The sequence below is a fragment of the Saccopteryx bilineata genome, chromosome 3, assembly GCF_036850765.1.
Source record: "Saccopteryx bilineata isolate mSacBil1 chromosome 3, mSacBil1_pri_phased_curated, whole genome shotgun sequence".
In the NCBI taxonomy this organism is placed as follows: domain Eukaryota; kingdom Metazoa; phylum Chordata; class Mammalia; order Chiroptera; family Emballonuridae; genus Saccopteryx; species Saccopteryx bilineata.
The window spans coordinates 313096401-313114481 of NC_089492.1; the positions used below are offsets into that span (position 1 = coordinate 313096401).

The 18081-nt window shown below is 50.1% G+C and overlaps 1 protein-coding gene across 2 annotated transcripts; it reads left to right on the plus strand.

Annotated features, from left to right (window-relative positions):
- The first annotated feature begins 2833 nt into the window (after nucleotides 1-2833).
- Nucleotides 2834-15367, plus strand: MYPOP (Myb related transcription factor, partner of profilin). 2 transcript variants are annotated; one of them, XM_066265326.1, is made up of 3 exons: nucleotides 2834-2942; nucleotides 3846-4399; nucleotides 14062-15367. In XM_066265326.1, the coding sequence occupies exons 2-3, from the start codon at nucleotides 3898-3900 to the stop codon at nucleotides 14760-14762; spliced, it is 1203 nt and encodes a 400-aa protein (XP_066121423.1). In that variant the 5' UTR covers nucleotides 2834-2942; nucleotides 3846-3897; the 3' UTR covers nucleotides 14763-15367. The 2 variants fall into 2 exon arrangements, with proteins under 2 accessions (XP_066121423.1, XP_066121422.1); XM_066265325.1 differs by lacking the exon at nucleotides 2834-2942 and adding an exon at nucleotides 3039-3114.
- Nucleotides 15368-18081: the final 2714 nt, after the last annotated feature.

Here is an 18081-nt window from a genome sequence, read left to right on the forward strand (position 1 = left end):
GACTTCATTACTAATCTACACTGTCGTAAATTAAGTAAATTTTTTCCTGTGGGGGTAAACCAATAGCAATGCCTTCTAACTAAATACCATAGTTTGTCTCAAGTTTCTCTCTTAACTTTGACTTTGGAACTATGTAACAATCTCTTAAGCAACTGCAAATAGGCATAGGCTTCATAGTCACTTGATGGGGAATTCCCCATTGCTCCATTATCCCAGAGTAGGAATTTACCTGTCCCCACAAATCGTTCTGGTTCCCTTGGGCTGAAAACCAAAAGCAGTCTGAAAGACTTATTTCCTCCTCATGTCCCTTGTTCAGGAGCCATTTGTTGTTGTATTCAGGGTTTTGTGAAGAGGAGCCGTAAAGGAATGTGGCAGCAACAATACCACAAGTGGAGGACCCCAATCTCTCCAGATTGAGGTGCCTTGGAGAGGGCAGTTATCCAGTTTATTAAGCAGAAACATGACATCATGTGTGAGAAACTAACAAACAGAATACAGTATACAATTTTATTTAGTTTTGCAAAACTGATTAGGTTTCTCTTGCCCTTTCTGAGACATAACACCACACCATCTACTGTCTGATTCTTGACCTGCAGAAAGCTCCAGCAGGGCCAAGCATCTGCGTCCTTGGGTCTTCCCTGGACACGACTGCCTTCAGTCATGTATGCTTGGTCTCGACCTTCACTTCCTCAAGACGGGAACAGAAAGTGCTTTGGCTTGTCTCCAACACTGCCTGTCTTTGCTTCTGGCAGCTCCTGTTACTTAGGTCAAAGATACCAGAGTCACCTTTGACTTCTGTCTTTCTCTCACTTCCTATACCCAATTCCACTTCACCTCACCTTCGTGGCTACCACCCTGGTTGAAGCCATTGTCACCTCATTGGGCACCCAGCTTCCATCCTGGCTCCATAAAGTCAGGTCCCCAGAAGAATTTTATTAAAACCAGAATCGGCCCTGGCCGGTTGGCTCAGTGGTAGAGCATCGGCCTGGCGTGCGGGGGACCCAGGTTTGATTCCTGGCCAGGGCACATAGGAGAAGCGCCCATTTGCTTCTCCAGCCCACCCCCTCCTTCCTCTCTGTCTCTCTCTTCCCCTCCCGCAGCCAAGGCTCCACTGGAGTAAAGATGGCCTGGGCGCTGGGGATGGCTCCTTGGCCTCTGCCCCAGGTGCTAGAGTGGCTCTGGTCGAGGCAGAGCGACGCCCCGGAGGGGCAGAGCATCACCCCTTGGTGGGCAGAGCCTCGCCCCTGCTGGGCGTGCCAGGTGGATCCCGGTCGGGTGCATGCGGGAGTCTGTCTGACTGTCTCTCCCTGTTTCCAGCTTCAGAAAAATACCAAAAAAAAACAAAACAAAACAAAAACCAAACAAACAAACAAAAACAGAATCAAATTGGCTCTGGCCCGTTAGCTCAGTCAACTAAGGGCATCATCCTGAAACAACAAGGTTGAGGGCTCGATCCCCAGTCAGGGCACACATGAGAAGCAACCAATGAATGCATAACTGAGTGGAACAACAGATGAATGCTTCCCTTCCCCCTCCCCTCTCTCACCCTTCTTCTCTTTGCCTTTCTAAAAATCAATCAATAAAACCCTGGCCAGGAATCTTGGTTGGTTGGAGCGTCATCCCAGCACAGAGGTTGCTGGTTCAATTTCCCAGTCAGGGCACATAAGGAGCAGCTTGATGTTCCTGTCTCTCTCTCCCTCCCTGCCTCTCTCAAAGAAACAAAAAACAGAATCAAATCAAGTCCTTCCCCAATGCAAGGCTCCCATGGCTCTCATCTCATATAAAGGCCTACATCCTTACAGTGCCCCAAAAGACCCTGGCTCCCCACCCTGCTAGTCCCTGGCCCCCTCCTCTCCACTGGCCTCCCAGATGTTTCTGGAACACAACAGGCAATGTCCTGCCCCTGACTGCACTTACTCGCTCATCTGCTTCACCTGTTTACTCAAATGTCACCTTGGAGGCCTCCCCTAGCCAACTTATTTTAAAATTACACACATGCACTCACACCATACTCCCCAATCCATTTTCCTTCAATTTTTTTATATATTTATCACCTTCTCACTTATATATCTTATTTTTCTAATTATCTGATTCTCCCAACTAAAAAAGGAACCCCATGAAGGTATAAATTTTTGTCTTTTGAATTCACTGTACCTGGAACTGTGTCGGGCGCTTAATAAATATTTGTTGAATAGATGAAGCACCATTTGTTGAATGACCTTGAGGGCTCCTGCAGAATACTGAACTATATAGATTTCTCGGCCCAATTTAACTCCATAATCCTGCCTTTCAACTCACTCAACCCGTTTTCTAGAATTATTCCTATCTCTCCGCATTTGCTTCAAATCATGCCTGCGCAGGATTGCCTCCCCACCCAAGAGGCTCTCACTCACACCTCCTTCCGGTGCCTAGTGATGTGAAAGTGTGGACAGGGAGCCCCCAGGCATGGTTGAATGGTTTATGCTTTGCCATGGTTACTGCGCCCTCCAGTGTGCCCCGCCCCTACGGGATAATAAGTGGTTAGCAGATCCGAGCAGTCCGGTGCAGGGGCGGGTGTTAAGGGGACTACAACCCGGTTTTCTTACGACCCACCGCCACCCCACCAACGCAGCTGTCATGGAGACGAAGCGCATACCTACAGCGCAGCTCCCCCCCCCCCCCCTTTTCTCTGAGAGAATAAGATATATGCATAGTTATTGAACTGGGTGGGCTGAAAGACTGTCAAAGTCCCCGAGTTCTCTCCATCATCTCTCCTGCCTCCTCCAAGGATTGCTACGCCTGCGCAGGGAAGTAGTCTTTGGGTACCAAGGCTAGAGGCGAGGGGCGCGCATGCGTGAGACAGGGTTATATGCGTGCCCCGCTTTGACATCTGGGGGCTGCAGCCCGCCGGTGGAAGGTGGTTTGCTACGCTTGCGCCGTGGAAGGGGCGTGAAACCCAGGCGGTAAGGGCGTTGGGAACCGACTGGCGCTATCTGCGCCTGCGCCATGGCTCTCCCGGCGGCAGGAGGCGGGGCCGGGAGGGGGGACGGATTGAGGCGAGGGGGGAGGAAAGAGGCCGCAGAAGCCCGAGCCTGGACCGACGGGCAGGCGGGGGCTGCGGCTGCGGCGGCGCCGGTGAGTGACCCGCGGCCCGACTCGGTCCCCACCCTCTGCGACCCTCACTCTTCCGGGAGTCCCCCATAGCCTCCTAATCCCAGGCCCCCAGTACCCCCAGAGCTCCCCTTAATCTCTGGTAATCCCCAGAGCCCCGCAATCCCTGCAGACCCTAATTCCTAACATTTCATCGTCCCATCTCCTCCACTGCCCTAGAAGTCCCCAACGCACCATTATTCCTGCACATCTCCTCTGAGGACGCCTTTTCATAATGGTCTTACAGACGTCCTATTGGCCTGGAATCCCCAGAGCGCTCCTATGCTCCAGATCCTCCCCCCCTTCTTGCTGCATCTCCCCTTCAGCATGTTACCCCCACCATCCCCATGCTTCTTCGACCTCCGAGACACCCCCATTCTCCTTCCATTTCTCCTATGCCCCCATTCTCCTCTAACTCCTGCAGACACCCCTTCTTCCGCTTTTCCTCATTTTCCTCCGCCCTTTCAGACCCTCCCCCAGTTTCCATCAACTCCTAAGCTTGGCACTTTGCGTCGCACAGGCACTAGAGGAGCGCTCAACGGGTGTCAGCTATTATTAGGCATTCTGTCTGCCCCCCACAGCCTGTCGCCCCCATCAATCCCCTGCCTCCATCCCTAGTCCCGGGGATTTAGAAGCCATTGTCGCTGCGGCCGGGGTGGGGCTGGCGGTGCGGGGACGCCGAGCCCCCGCCAGCGCGATGCGCCCTGTGCCCGCAGCGCCGGCGCCCCCCATGCGCCAGGCGGCAGGACGGCGGCGTCGGGGGGCGCCATGGCCTCGGCGGCGGCGGGCGAAGCGGAAGAGACCACCCGGCTGCGAAAGCCGCGCTTCTCGTTCGAAGAGAACCAGATCTTGATCCGGGAGGTGCGCGCCCACTACCCGCAGCTCTACGGCGCGCAAAGTCGTCGGGTGAGCGTGGCGGAGCGGCGGCGTGTCTGGGACAGCATCGCGGCCAAGATCAACGGCATCACCACCTGGAAGCGCACGGGTCAGGAGGTGCAGAAGCGCTGGAACGACTTCAAGCGCCGCACCAAGGAGAAGCTGGCCCGCGTGCCGCACTCCACACAGGGTGCTGGGGCTGCCGCTGAGGACGCCTTCTCTGCCGAAGAGGAGACCATTTTTGCCATACTCGGGCCGGGTGTGGTGGGGCCAGGAGCTGGTGCAGGGGCCGAGCAGCCCCCCGCGGCCGCCTCCTCACAGCCGCCACCGACCCCAAGCGCTTGCTCCCAACGCTGCGTGTTGTCTGAGGACCGCAGGGAAGACCGAGGGTCAGGTGAGTTCCTTCACTATCACGTTAGCAGGAGCTGTCACAGAGTCTGCTGTGTGTCTAGCACTGGTCCGAGCCCCTGACGTGGCTCATCAAATTCTCACTACAACTCTGAAGTGGATGCTATTATTACTCCAGTTTTAAACCTGGGGAAACCGAGGCTCAGAAAAGTGAAAAGACTTGCCTCAGATCCACAGCTACTGACTGTCAGTCAGGAACAGAACGCAGTTTTAGGGGGCCTGGTCCCACAGCCCACATTAGGGTCATCAGCTCACAAAGCATTCTGGTAGGCTAGTGACTCTGAAGGCAGACTGGGCTCCCTTCACAACTTTGCCACTCAGCTGTTTGTCATTTTGGGTAAGTCACTGCAGGTCAGTTTCTGCATCTGTAAAATGGGAATAAAAAATAGTCCCTACCCAAAGGTTGCTGTGAAGATGAAATGAATTAATAATACATAAGTTGCTTAGTATATAGACTCCTGAACACTTGTTATTAGCTCTTGATATAATTTCCAGTGCTGTGAGGTGAGAACTATTTCACAATTTTATAAATCAGAGTCTCAAGGAGGTTTGGTAAGTTCCCCAAGGTCAGCCCTGAGTGGAAGAGGTATAGAAGAAAGCTGAGGACAAGACTTCCCATTTAGCCTTGACTCTGGGTTATTATTTCTTCTATAGCTATTCCCCAGGCACCTGCCCTATGCTGATGGGCAATGTTGGGGACACACTGTAGGACAGACTTCGGACTTTATCTTGATGGCATTTGGAAGTCATGAAAGTGTCTTAAGCAAAAGAGATGCAATCATCTGGACCCTTGTTCTTAGTGTGAATTCAACCTCAGTGTTTCTGTGACTGAGACATCCTCAGTCCTGTCCTCTTAGGACTCCCCACAGTCCAGGGGGGAAGACAGACTAATACATATATAGTAATGACTCAGAGTGGGCAGCTAACCCAGCCTGAGAGGTCAAGGAGGACTTCCTCGAGGAGGAGAAATCAGAGCTGAGATACAGTGAGGATGAAGAGTTGGGAAAGTGTTCCTGGTAGAAGGAACAGCATGTGCAGTGGCTTGGAAACAAGAAAGCTTGACCAGTTTAGAAAACTGAAGTTTCCAGGTTGAGAAGAGGGAGGGAGAGTGAGAAGACTGAGAAAGGAAATATTTTTGAGATGAGGTTTGGAAGGTGGGCAAAGACCAGACCCTGCAGGCCTTTAGCTTGAGGTGAGGAGTTTGACTGTTATCCATAAGTGCTGTGGGGAGCCATTGAAGGGTTTGAGAAAGGGAAGGACATGATCAAACAAAGCAGTTTGAAATCATGTGATTCAGAAAGGTTCATTTACCCATCCAAGGTCACACAGTAACTAGTAGAATTGAAACTAGAATACAGGTTGTAGCCAACTCACAGTCTATGCTCTTAACTATTGGGCTAGACTGCCCAACAATATAACAATTAATATCGACTTAAGTTAATTATGTCAGAATTAGGTCACTCGTGGCTCGTAAGTGAAGTCAAACTTTGGACTTTATCTTGAGGGCATTTGGAAGTCATGAAACTGTGGAGGGAGAGGGAGAGGACTGACCAGGTGGTGGTGCAGTGGATAGAGCGTCGGACTGGGATGCAGAGAACTCAGGTTCAAAAACCCGAGGTCGCCAGCTTGAGTGTGGGCTCGTCTGGTTTGAGCAAGACTCACCAGCTTGAGCCCAAGGTCACTGGCTTGAGCAAGGGGTCACTCGGTCTGCTGTAGCCCCATGGTCAAGGCACATATGAGAAAGCAATCAATGAACAACTAAGGTGCCACAATGAAGAATTGATGCTTCTCATCTCCTTTCCTGTCTGTCTGTCCCTATCTCTGTCTCTGTCACACACACAAAAAAAAAAAGAGAGAGAGAGAGATAATCACCTGGGACCCTTGTTCTCAGTGTGAATTAAACTGCAGTGTTGGTATCTGTGAAATGGCCCTGTTGAACTGGATCAGACAAGGCAAATTTGTATTCTCAGAAGCTGTGCAACCCTTTCATTAATTTATTCACTTAACAAATACTTATTGAGTATTTGTTCCCAGGCAGGCACTGTTATAGATGCTGGGAATAATACTACAGTGTGTCCTTCCGTAAAGTCATGGTACACTTTTGACCGGTGATAGGAAAGCAACAAAAGACGATAGAAACGTGAAATCTGCACCAAATAAAAGGAAAACCCTCCCAGTTTCTGTAAGATGATGTGGCAGCATGTACGCATGCGCAGATGATGACATAACACCAGGTATACAGCGGAGCAGCCCACGGCCATGCCCGTCGAGATGTGGACGGTACAGAGGAAAGTTCAGTGTGTTCTGTGGCTGGCTAAAATCGAATCCGTGACCAAAGTGCAACGTGAATATCGGCGCGTTTATAACGAAGCGCCACCACATAGGAATAACATTACTCGGTGGGATAAGCAGTTGAAGGAAACCGGCAGTTTGGTGGAGAAACCCCGTTCTGGTAGGCCATCAGTCAGTGACGAGTCTGTAGAGGCTATACGGGATAGCTACCTAAGGAGCCCTAAAAAATCTGTGCATGAGCCCATATTGAACTACACTGAATAGGTATGAAACTGGGAAAATTTTCCTTTTATTTGGTGCAGATTTCACATTTCTATCGTCTTTTGTTGCTTTCCTGTGACTGGTCAAAAGTGCACTATGACTTTACGGACACACTGTATGTAAAAAGACAATTTTCCTTCTCTTATGAACCTGACATTCTACACTGCTCACAAAAATTAGGGGATCAAAGAACGTGCAGATACTCCAGTACTTTCAGCCTTTTGTACAGTGCATTTTCACCAATGAAATAAAAGTTGGTTTTGCATCTCATTTGCATAATCAAACAGCTTTGCTTTTCTGATGTTCTTGTTTAATAAAAATAATCTAATGCTTCTTTTTTTTTGTATTTTACAGAGACAGAGAGAGTCAGAGAGAGGGACTGACAGGAATGGAAAGAGATGAGAAGCATCAATCATTAGTTTTTCGTTGTGACACCTTAGTTGTTCATTGATTGCTTTCTCATATATGCCTTGACCATGGGGCTACAGCAGAGCGAGTAACCCCTTGCTTGAGCCAGTGACCTTGGGTCCAAGCTGGTGAGCTCTGCTCAAACCAGATGAGCCCGCACTCAAGCTGGTGACCTTGGGGTCTCGAACCTGGGTCCTCCACATCCCAGTTCAATGCTCTATCCACTGCGCCACCGCCTGGTCAGCGCTAATGCTTCTTTTTTTAATTGCTTCATATTCATTTTGAAATATCCCCTAATTTTTGTGAGCAGTATAATTATGGTAGTCAGACCACAAACTAGTAACCCCAAACAGATCATTTACAGCAGTGGTCCCCAACCTTTTTTGGCCCACGGACCAGTTTTTTTTTGGGGGGGTTTTATTTGTATTTTGTTTGTTTGTTTGTTTGTATTTTTCTGAAGTTGGAAACAGGGAGGCAATCAGACAGACTCCTGCATGCGCCTGACCGGGATCCACCCGGCATGCTCACCAGGGGGGCGATGCTCTGCCCATCTGGAGCGTTGCTCTGTTGCGACCAGAGCCATTCTAGCACCTGAGCCAGAGGCCATAGAACCATCCTCAGCGCTTGGGCCAACTTTGCTTCAATGGAGCCTTGGCTGCGGGAGGGGAAGAGAGAGACAGAGAGGAAGGAGAGAGGGAGGGGTAGAGAAGCAAATGGGCGCTTCTCCTGTGTGCCCTGACCGGGAATCGAACCTGGGACTCCTGCACACCAGGCCGACGCTCTACCACTGAGCCAACCAGCCAGGGGGCCACGGACCAGTTTAATGTCAGAAAATATTTTCACGGACCGGCCTTTAGGGTGGGACGGATAAATGTATCTCGTGACCGAGACAAGCGTCAAGAGTGAGTCTTAGACGGATGTAACAGAGGGAATCAGGTCATTAAAAAAAATAAAACATCGTTCAGACTTAAATATAAATAAAACGGAAATAATGTAAGTTATTTATTCTTTCTCTGCGACTGGTACCAAATGGCCCACAGACCAGTAGCGGTCCGCAGCCTGGGGGTTGGGGACCACTGATTTACAGGAAGCAATAAGAGCTAAAACGAAAAATAAAGTATTAAAAGGATAGTGAGCCTGACCAGGCGGTGGTGCAGTGGACAAAGCGACAGACTAGGACACAGAGGACCCAGGTTCGAAACCCCAAGGTTGCTAGCTTAGTGCAGGCTCACAAGCTTGAGCTCGGGGTCGCTGGCTTGAGATGGTTATACCATCATAGGTATAACCCATGCCCCCATGGTCGCTGGCTTAAAGCCCAAGGTCGCTGGCTTGAACTCAAGGTCACTGGCTTGAGCAAGGGGTCACTCAGTCTGTGGTAGCCTCCCGGTCAAGGCACATAGAGAAAGCAATCACTGAACAACTAAGGAGCGGCAACAAAGAATTGATGTTCCTCAACTCTCCCTTCCTGTCTCTCTGTCCCCTATCTGTCCCTCTCTCTGTCTCTCTTTGTCACAGACACAAAAAAATAGGATAGTGAGTGATGGAAGGCTGCTATAAACCGAGTAGACCAGGACAGCTTCTCTGAGGAGGTGAATTTGAACAGAGACTTGAATGAGAGAGAGTGAGCCAACTAGATGGATATCTGAAGAAAGAGCACTTCCAGCTAGAGCAGGGGTAGTCAACCTTTTTATACCTACTGCCCACTTTTGCATCTCTGTTAGTAGTAAAATTTTCTGCCGCCCACCGGTTCCACAGTAATGGTGATTTATAAAGTAGGGAAGTAACTTTACTTTATAAAATTTATAAAGCAGAGTTACAGCAAGTTAAAGCATATAATAATAATTTATGTCAGATTTTCACTAAGTTTGGCAGAATAAATCTTTATAAAACAACTTACTATAGTTAAATCTATCTTTTTATTTATACTTTGATTGCTCCACTACTGCCCACCATGAAAGCTGGACGGCCCACTAGTAGGGACCAGGTTGACTACCACTGAGCTAGAGGAAACAGTACATGCAAAGGCCCTGAGGCAGGAATGTGCTTAAAGATTCCTTGATTAGACTACCCATTGTGTAAAACTCAAAAAAAGGAACTGATCCGACCTAAGGACTGAAACAGCCTGGGCAGCATGAGGTATCTTTGTTCACACTAGTGGGAAAGCTAACATTTCTCTCTGACCTAATGTTTGAAAGAAGAATAACAACATTAAGAATTTACTGTGTGGCACTAAAGCCTGTGCCCAAGATGATGCAGTAAGTCTCAGTAATGGCCCTCAGGGAGAAGATACATTATTGGATCCCTTGGTCCCTGGCACTCACACATCCATTTATAGGTAGTGAAACTGAGGCTCAAAGTTTGCAAACAAATATGATTTTAACTCTTGTGTGATGGCCCTCCATGACCTGTGTGGGCATAAAGAGTGGGCCACTATCTGCTTCTTGAATTCAGTAGACGAAAAGTCGTATTTTCAAGTGGCTACAGTTCTCATGCCCCTTATGAGTGAGACTTGCCACCCTCAGCCCACAGCCCCTGCCTAGAGAGTGGTTAAAAGTGTGGGCTCTGGAGCCTACCAGGGTTCAAATCCCTCTTCTGCCATTACCAGCTCTGTGACACCTCTCTGCCTCAGTCACCTTATCTGTGTGATGGGGTGATGGTGATAGCACCTACCCCAGAGAATGGCTGAGAGGACTCTGAAATAACACAGGAGAGCTCAGCCACTTTTCCCAGGGCCTGGCCAAGAAAGTGTCACACAACTGATAGCTGTGGCCATTGTCTCACTCCCAGCCTTCCCTACCTGTCCTGCCTGGATGGCCCAGAGAGGCTGGACCTCCAGCATTCAGGGCTGGAGGGGACTGGCTGACTTGGAAGAGAAGAGCAGGGGGCTCTGATGTGACTTAGGAGCAGGAAGCAGGCTCCCAGAGGAAGGAATGTTTGAGCTGGCCAAGGGGCAGTGCAGGGAGTGGGGGGATCAGGAGGCGAAAGCCTGTGCACCAGCCCTGAGGCGAGGAAGGGGGGAAAGGGGCCAGGGCTGAGGCCCGGTAGCCCCAGGGAGAGGGTGGACTGGCCCCTGTAGGTGCTAGGGAACTTTGGGAAGGTTGCTGCAAGCACCTAGGGCCTGATGGCTCAACCAGTGCTGACTCCCCAGAAGCCAGTTATTATTATTATTATGGGTTTTTGTTTTGTTTTAAGTGAGAGGAGGGGAGATGGTAAGACAGACTCACACATGCGCCCGGACTGGGATCCACTGGCAACCCCCGTCTGGGGCCGTTATTTTTATATTTTTTTAAGATTTTTTTTTTAATGTATTGATTTTAGAGAGTGAGGAAGAAAGGGAGAAAGAGAGAGAAACAGGAACATTGATCCATTCCTGTATGTGCCCTGACCAGGGATCGAACTGGAAGCCTCTGCGCTTCTGGATGATGCTAACCAACTGAACTATCCACAAGGGCTCATTATTTCCTTATTAAAGAAAAAAAAAAAAAAGACCTGTGGTGGTGCAGTGAATAAAGCGTCGACCTGGAAATGCTGAGGTTGCCGGTTTGAAACCCTGGGCTTGCCTGGTCAAGGCACATATGGGAGTTGATGCTTCCTGCTCCTCTCTCTGTCTCTCTCTCTCTCTCTCTCTCCTCTCTCTCCCTCTCTCTCTCCTTTCTAAAATGAATAAATAAAATAAAAATAAATTTAAAAAAAAGAAGAAAAAAAATTGTGCTGGACATTGTTCAAAGCACTGGGTGAAGAGCAGGGAACAAAACAAAGCCCTACCTGAGGGAAGTGACATCAGGAGACGGACAACACACACAGAGCAGCCCCATGCCAGGCAGAGAGCAGGGGGTTAAACCAGGGAGGGTTAGGCCAGAAAAGGACAAGGATGGAAACTACTTAAGACGCGGGGGATTGCCTGACCTGTGGTGGCACAGTGGATAAAGCGTTGACCTGGAATGCTGACATCCCTGGCTCAAAACCCCAGGCTTGCCGGGTCAAGGCACATATGAGAAGCAACAACCAGGAGCTAATGTGGAGGAGGTTAGGGAGGGAACCAGGCAGGGTCTGGGGAAAGACCTTTCCTGGCAAAGGAAATAGCATATGCAAATATGCTATTCCTGAGGCAGGAATACCCTACTGTGTTTGAGGACCAATAAGAAGGCCAAGATGGCGCAGTGGATAGAGCGTCAGACTGGGATGCAGAGGCCCCGGGTTCAAAACCCCAAGGTCGCCAGCTTGAGAGTGGACTCATCTGGTTTGAGCAAAAAGCCCCCCAACTTGAACCCAAGATCGCTGGCTCCAGCAAGGGGTTACTCGGTCTGCTGAAGGCCCGTGGTCAAGGCACATATGAGAAAGCAATCAATGAACAACTAAGGTGTTGCAACACACAATGAAAAATAATTGATGCTTCTCATCTCTTTCCATTCCTGTCTGTCTATCCCTCTCTCTGACTCACTCTCTCTGTAAAAAATAAATAAAAAAAAAAAAAAAAAAAAAAAAGACGGCCAAGGTGGTGGAGCCAGGTGAACAAGATAAAGAGATAGAGATGGGGGGGGGGGGGGGCAGGAGCCCAGGGGAGGCAATGGGGGCAGATTGTGCAGAACCTTGGGGTCTTTGAGGACTTTGGTTTTTCTGAGTGAGATGAGAGCCACAGAAAGGCTTTGAGAAGAGAAAGACAACATCTGACTTGTATTTTTTAACATCTTCATTGAGCTAGAATCCCCATACCATATAACCTGCCCATCTCAAGTCTACAGTTTAGTGACTTCTAGTAATGTTGTTCCCAGAGTCCTGGAACCATCACCACAGTCTATTTCAGATCACTTTCATCACTTCAGAAAGAAGCCCTGCACCTCTTAGCCCCCACTCCCCACCTCATTCCCCCCCCCCATCTCCACCCAGCCCTAGGCAACAACTAATCTACTTTCTGTCCATGGAGATCTGCTTATTTTGGACATTTCATATAAGTAGATCATGTGAAATGTAGGCCTTGGTGACCGGTTTCTTTCCTGTAGCATAACTGACATGTATCATGTGTTACAGTTGAACCATTGAGGCACTTGTGGAGAACAAACTGTAAGGGGCAGGGGAGGAAGCAGGGAGCCCAGTGAGGAGGCAGCTGCCATAGTCCGGGTGAGAGATGGTGGATGGGCCAGGGCGGGGGCCAGGGCGGGGGCCATGGAAGTGGACAGAAGAGGTTGGATATCGAAATAGTTTGAAGGCAGAGCCAGTGTTATTGGAACATGGATGGGACCTTCGGAGGGAAAAGAGTGGAAGTTTTGGGCCCAACCAGCTGGAAGGATGGAGATGCCATCAGCTGAGAGGAAGGACCAGGAAGGAGCTCAGCTCTGGCAAGTGAGTGTGAGACATTATTAGATCATCAAGGGGGTATGCCGGGTACACAGCTGGAAGGAGAGGTTCAAGCAGGGTTTGGAAATCTGGGAACTTATGCATGTGGGCTGTTGTCCCAGTAGAGCCCGAGCTCTACGTTGATCAGGCCTCCCTGATTCGACTTCTCTGCACAGTGGGACACTCCTGCTTAACTGCAGGGCTGGCAGCTTCTTTGAGACTACTCGAGCACCTATGAGGATTCTACTTATCAGTGCCGAGACCAAGTGCCACCAGAGGAAAGGCACAACCAACACACAAGTTAGTTGCAAGAATCATACAGGCAGTTTATTACTCACAAATCCTTTCTGTGTGCCTGGGTACAGCTTAAGGGGGCCCTGTCAGCGTGCTCCTCTGGGTTGTCTTTGGTCAGAGTGGCGTGGAGACAGTCCACATTCACGTTAGAGTTAGGGTGATTACCGCAGTAGGGGCTCCTCAGCTTTAGTACCTTTCTGGCCAATATCTTCTAACAGGTGTCAATTTACAGGATATCACCTTAAACCACCTTTTTGGGAGTTCCTCTCTGGGTGCCCTTTTATGTTAATCTACTGAAATGTTACATCAAGCCACTTTTAAGATGTTCCTAGGGAAGCCTCCTGTCTATGTCAACTCACAGAGTTATGACATCAAGCCACTTCTTATCTATATGGAACTTCACACACAAACTGAGCCTTGCGTGAAAGGCAAAGTCTTTATCATATCTGTACACACTATATTAATTCTTGTTTAGACGGCATAACTTTAATTTCTTTAATTGCTTTTAATTTATCCTAATTATTTTTATATATCTTCCATATTTTTCTATAATTAATTACTCTAACCTTATATTACTGCAATAGCTGTGTTCAAGTTCATGGGCATAAATGAGATCCCAGGTGAGAGGAGACAAGAAGCCCAGCAGGCCTGGGGTTGAACTGGTACAGACCAGAGATGAGGTTGATCTTGTCATCCTGGTAGAAAACAGCCCTACTCCCAGCGTCCAGAAGTGCCCCTTCTGCTCTAGCCACCACACCTCTCTCCCCAGCCCTCCTGACATCCCCAGGACCCAGCAAGGAGGCCTGAGAGAGCAGACCATAGCCTTCTAAAATGTTGGCTCTTCCTGGCTCAGCCGGGGACCTCCAGGACCCTGCTTGCACTAAGGCTGGCACAGGCCACCAGGTTACTGTTAAATATATTGACTCTTTCCCCTGGGTACAAAGGCTTCTGTTATAAGGCATGATCTGTTAAGCTTTACAAAGCTGGCTCTGGGGCCGAGGTGGGTGGAGGTGGCATTGCAGGGTCACGCACGCCTTACCTACATCTCTCTCTCCACAGATACACCAGCCCACAGCAAGGGGGGCTCCAGCAGCCCGGAGCCCTGGGCCCGGCCCTCCTGCAATCCTCAGGAAAGGGGCTGCCCACCGCCTAAGGAGCGTGAGTCCTCGCCCTCTCCAGCCCTGCAGACTGTCCAGCTGCCCCGTCTGGCCTTGTCTCCACCACCCCCGGCCCCTCCACCTCTACCACCCCAGCCACTGCAGCAGGTCCAAGTGGCACCCTTACCCCCTAGTCCCCCACCCCCTCCACTGCCTCTGCCCACGCCCTCTGCCCCAGACTCTTCCCTGGACTTCCTGCGTGCGCAGCAGGAGACTGCCAATGCCATCAGGGAGCTGGCTGGCACCCTGCGTCAGGGACTGACCAAACTGAGTGAGGCCCTCAGCGCCCTGCTGCCCCTTCTCCCCAGAACCCCGGTGGACCCACTACCCCCCCCTTTGCCCCCACCCACACCCACACCCCCCAGGCCCATCCTGCCCCCACCTGCCCCCAAGGTGGAGATCACCCCAGAACCTGTGTCTGTGGTGGCTACTGTTGTGGACCGGGCCATGGTGGCAGCCAGAGGGGTGATCATTGCCCCTAGAAGTGAGGAGGGGGCCCCTCGGCCACTCCCAGCCCCACTTCCTCCCCATGACTCCCCCCCACACAAGAGGAGGAAAGGTTTTCCTACAAGGAAGAGGCGGGGGCGATGGAAATCTCCATGAAATGTACCATTGGGTTCAAGCTTGACTACGCTCTTTCGCCTGCACTTCCTCTCCCAGCTTAGCCCAGCGGAGGAGGGCAATGCACCTTCCCTGTGCCAGCTGCACCCTGGCTCCCTGCTGCAGGGGCACAAGCACCCCGCTCCCTGTACTAGTTAGTGCCTGATTCACGGGGGGCCTCATTGATGGGTCCCCCAGCCCTTTCTCCAGTACAGCGCTGTCTGCCTGGCTGCTTCCCTTAACCCTGACTTCTAAGCCATCAATTTTGTTATTTATTATTGCCCTTTATGGGCTGCAGAGGGAACCTCGTGGGTCTGCACATACCCCCTTCCCTAACCTGGTCTTGACTTGAAGAGAATTGAGCTGTGGGGGCCTTCCCACACCCCTAATCCAAACTTTGGAGGAGGTGGGGGTTTTGAGACAAATCAGAATATGTATGACAATGAGGATGACAGCAATCTGTATCCTAGGGAGAGGGCTGTGAGTTCTCACTGGTGAGGTATAGGTTGGGCCCTCTGCCTCCCACTGCAGTCTCTGACCTCTAGAGCTCCACCCACTCCTTTCTCCTCAGTGGTTACAAGATATCAATAAACTTATTTTTAATACAACTACTTGAGGCTCTGGCTGAGACAGGCCTGGGATTCCAGCACCTACACTTGCCCCACTCTTCAACCAGCAGAAGCTACCTCCTTGGATTTAGGGGCCTTTTTTTTCTTTCTTAAAGCCATCAAGGCCCGGGTTCAGATCATCTTGCAGATAGCACCAAAATGTCATCAAGAAGAACATCCTGGATTCCCTCCCCAGGCTAGGAAGGGTGTGCTTCTTAGATTCTCTCTCCATGTCCTATGGTTCTTTTTCATAGTGTCCCCAAATGGAGAAGTGCCTTTATCCGTTTAAGGTATGTTCCCTCCACAGTTCATGAAAGCAGGAGCTGGTTTTCTTACTCCCAAACCTGCTGCAGAGCCTGGAGTTAGGTAGAAAACAAGCACCATCCTGGACTCAGACCTGGCTTAGCCCCTGGTGTTGCCCTGGCAACTCCATTTTCCTCATCTGTGAAATGGGCATCTTTTTTTTTTTAAATGCTAGACTCAGGGAGTGAGAGAGAGATAAGAAAGGAGAGAGATGAGAAGCATCAGCTCTGTAGTTGTAGTACTTTTAGTTTTTCAGTGATTGCTTCTCATTCGTGCCTTGACTGGGCGGCTCCAGCTGAGCCAGTGACCCCTTGCTCAAGCCAGCAACCTTTGGGTTCAAGCCAATGATTACGGATCATGCCACTTCCGCACTCAAGACACCAACCTCAGGCTTTTGAACCTGGGACCTCACTTGTGCCACCACCTGTCAGGCATGGGCATCTTTTTTTATTTAGGAGTCTTTACTTCCTACAACCAGATTTTCTTTATCTCTCAGGCCTCAGCTCAAATATCACCTCAGGAAAGTCTTTCTCGACACCCACTGTTCCAGCAGATACAAAAAAAAAGTGCAGTTCAATCATCATTTGAGTACATTTAAGTTGAACATCTTTTGAGTGCATTTAAGTTGATCGTCTGTCTCCCTCACCCGGCTGAGCCTTGTCAGGGCCAGGCCGGAGTCTCTCTGTCACTGCTCTATCTTTAGTATTGCTCAATGCTGAAGAGGGGTCGAATCTCTGAAAAAAATGGGCAGCTTAAAAACAAAAACTTCATTTATAGTGCTTCCATTCCGGCCCAGGCACCATGGATGGCATTTATATGAATTAACATCTTAACCTGAAGGTACCCAGTTAAAAGCAGAATCTAGGTGTTTCCATGTTTTTCCTGAGTTTAGGAATTTGCCTTAAGTTTGTCAGGTGCCAGTTCAGTCCTGAAGCTGGCCTCTGGCCAGAACTCTTTGACTCCCACTAGAGCTTACAGAGAATGAGCCAAAGGCAATTTTCATTGATAGTGGATGGCCTTTTTAATGGGTCTCTGTGCCCCTTTAACTTATGTAAAAACGTTGTTAGTACATAAAACCCATGATTAGACACATAACATTGGTTAGGCTAAGGCGAAACTAGTCTTTCAAAGGAGCCAATTTTTAAAAGTTATAGGTGGGTAACAAAATTAGAGCTACTATGGTTGCAGTGGATGAGAGGGGTAGGCAGACCCTGATTATTTTGAAATACAGGAATGATTGTAATTGACAAGACATTCAAATATTTTTGCCTTCTTAACAATGCACTCAGGCTTAGGAAAAGGCTAACGTAGGTTAGTGCTTAGAGATCAGCGTTCCCACCCCAACCTTCGCGGCAGCCTGCCTCGCACTGTTCCCGACGCCAGGAATTAAAAACGGGGGTCACAGCCTGGTTGGACCAATCAAGTAGTAAGCACTCAAGGTTGTAGAAAGGTGGTCTGGCGCTTCTCTCCCCAGAAACTAACCCCCCCCAACTCCTGCTCTCCAATTCTGGCTTCCTTCCCTTCTCCCGAATTAGGAGTCAGTAGATGGTGAGGGTGCCCTCAACTCCGTGCTCCGAAAACGGAGAAACCCCCCCCCAAAAAAAAAATGGACTGCAGTGGCGTGGGGGAGGCAGCAGGAATCGGGAAGGCCTCCCCGACCTCCCAGACAGCGGAAGTGCGTCAGTTTGTCCGCCCTGCAGAGCATTTTGGGAATTGTAGTAAACTGGGGGGCAGGCGGAGAAACGGACAGTGTAACCCTTTTTAGACCAGAGCGCGCCGGCCAAACTGGAACAGAGTTGGAGAGCGCTTACCTCTCCAGGAGATGAGGCAACTAAGACAGAAACCTTCAGTCCTCTCTTTTATCGGGCTGTTGCTGACCCGGGTCAGAGGCTGATACCCAGGATTCTGGGGAAAGCAAAGTGCCAAGTGGACAACTTCCCCTACCTCCTCACTACCACGACCAAATTGCCAATTTCCCGTCCCCTACCCAGAAACCACCCAATCAGGGCCCCTCTGCCCCGCCCCAGGAGCGCCTGCTTTCTTAACTGGTCATTGGCTTACCTTTGATGGGCGGGGAACTGAGTCTCAGAGAAGGCAAGGCTTTTGCTTAAAGCTGCACAGCAAATCGGAACAGAAACGGGACACCCGGAACATGTCCGCCCCCTACAGTTTCTGAATTCGTGGTAGCTCTGACCCTTCGTATCACATCGTCGCCCTCAACTCTTGTACTCGAGCTCCTAGGAGCGCGCCGAACTCCTGCCCTTCGCGAAGAGTGTTAAGGGTTGAGCCGCAGAGAAGCGGCGAGTCGTCGCCCCCCCCCCCCCCCCCCGCCTCCTGCAGTCCCCTTTAAGAACCGGTCCGGCGGGACTACGTTTCCCAGAAGGCTTTGCCGGCACGTTATGTAACTTTCC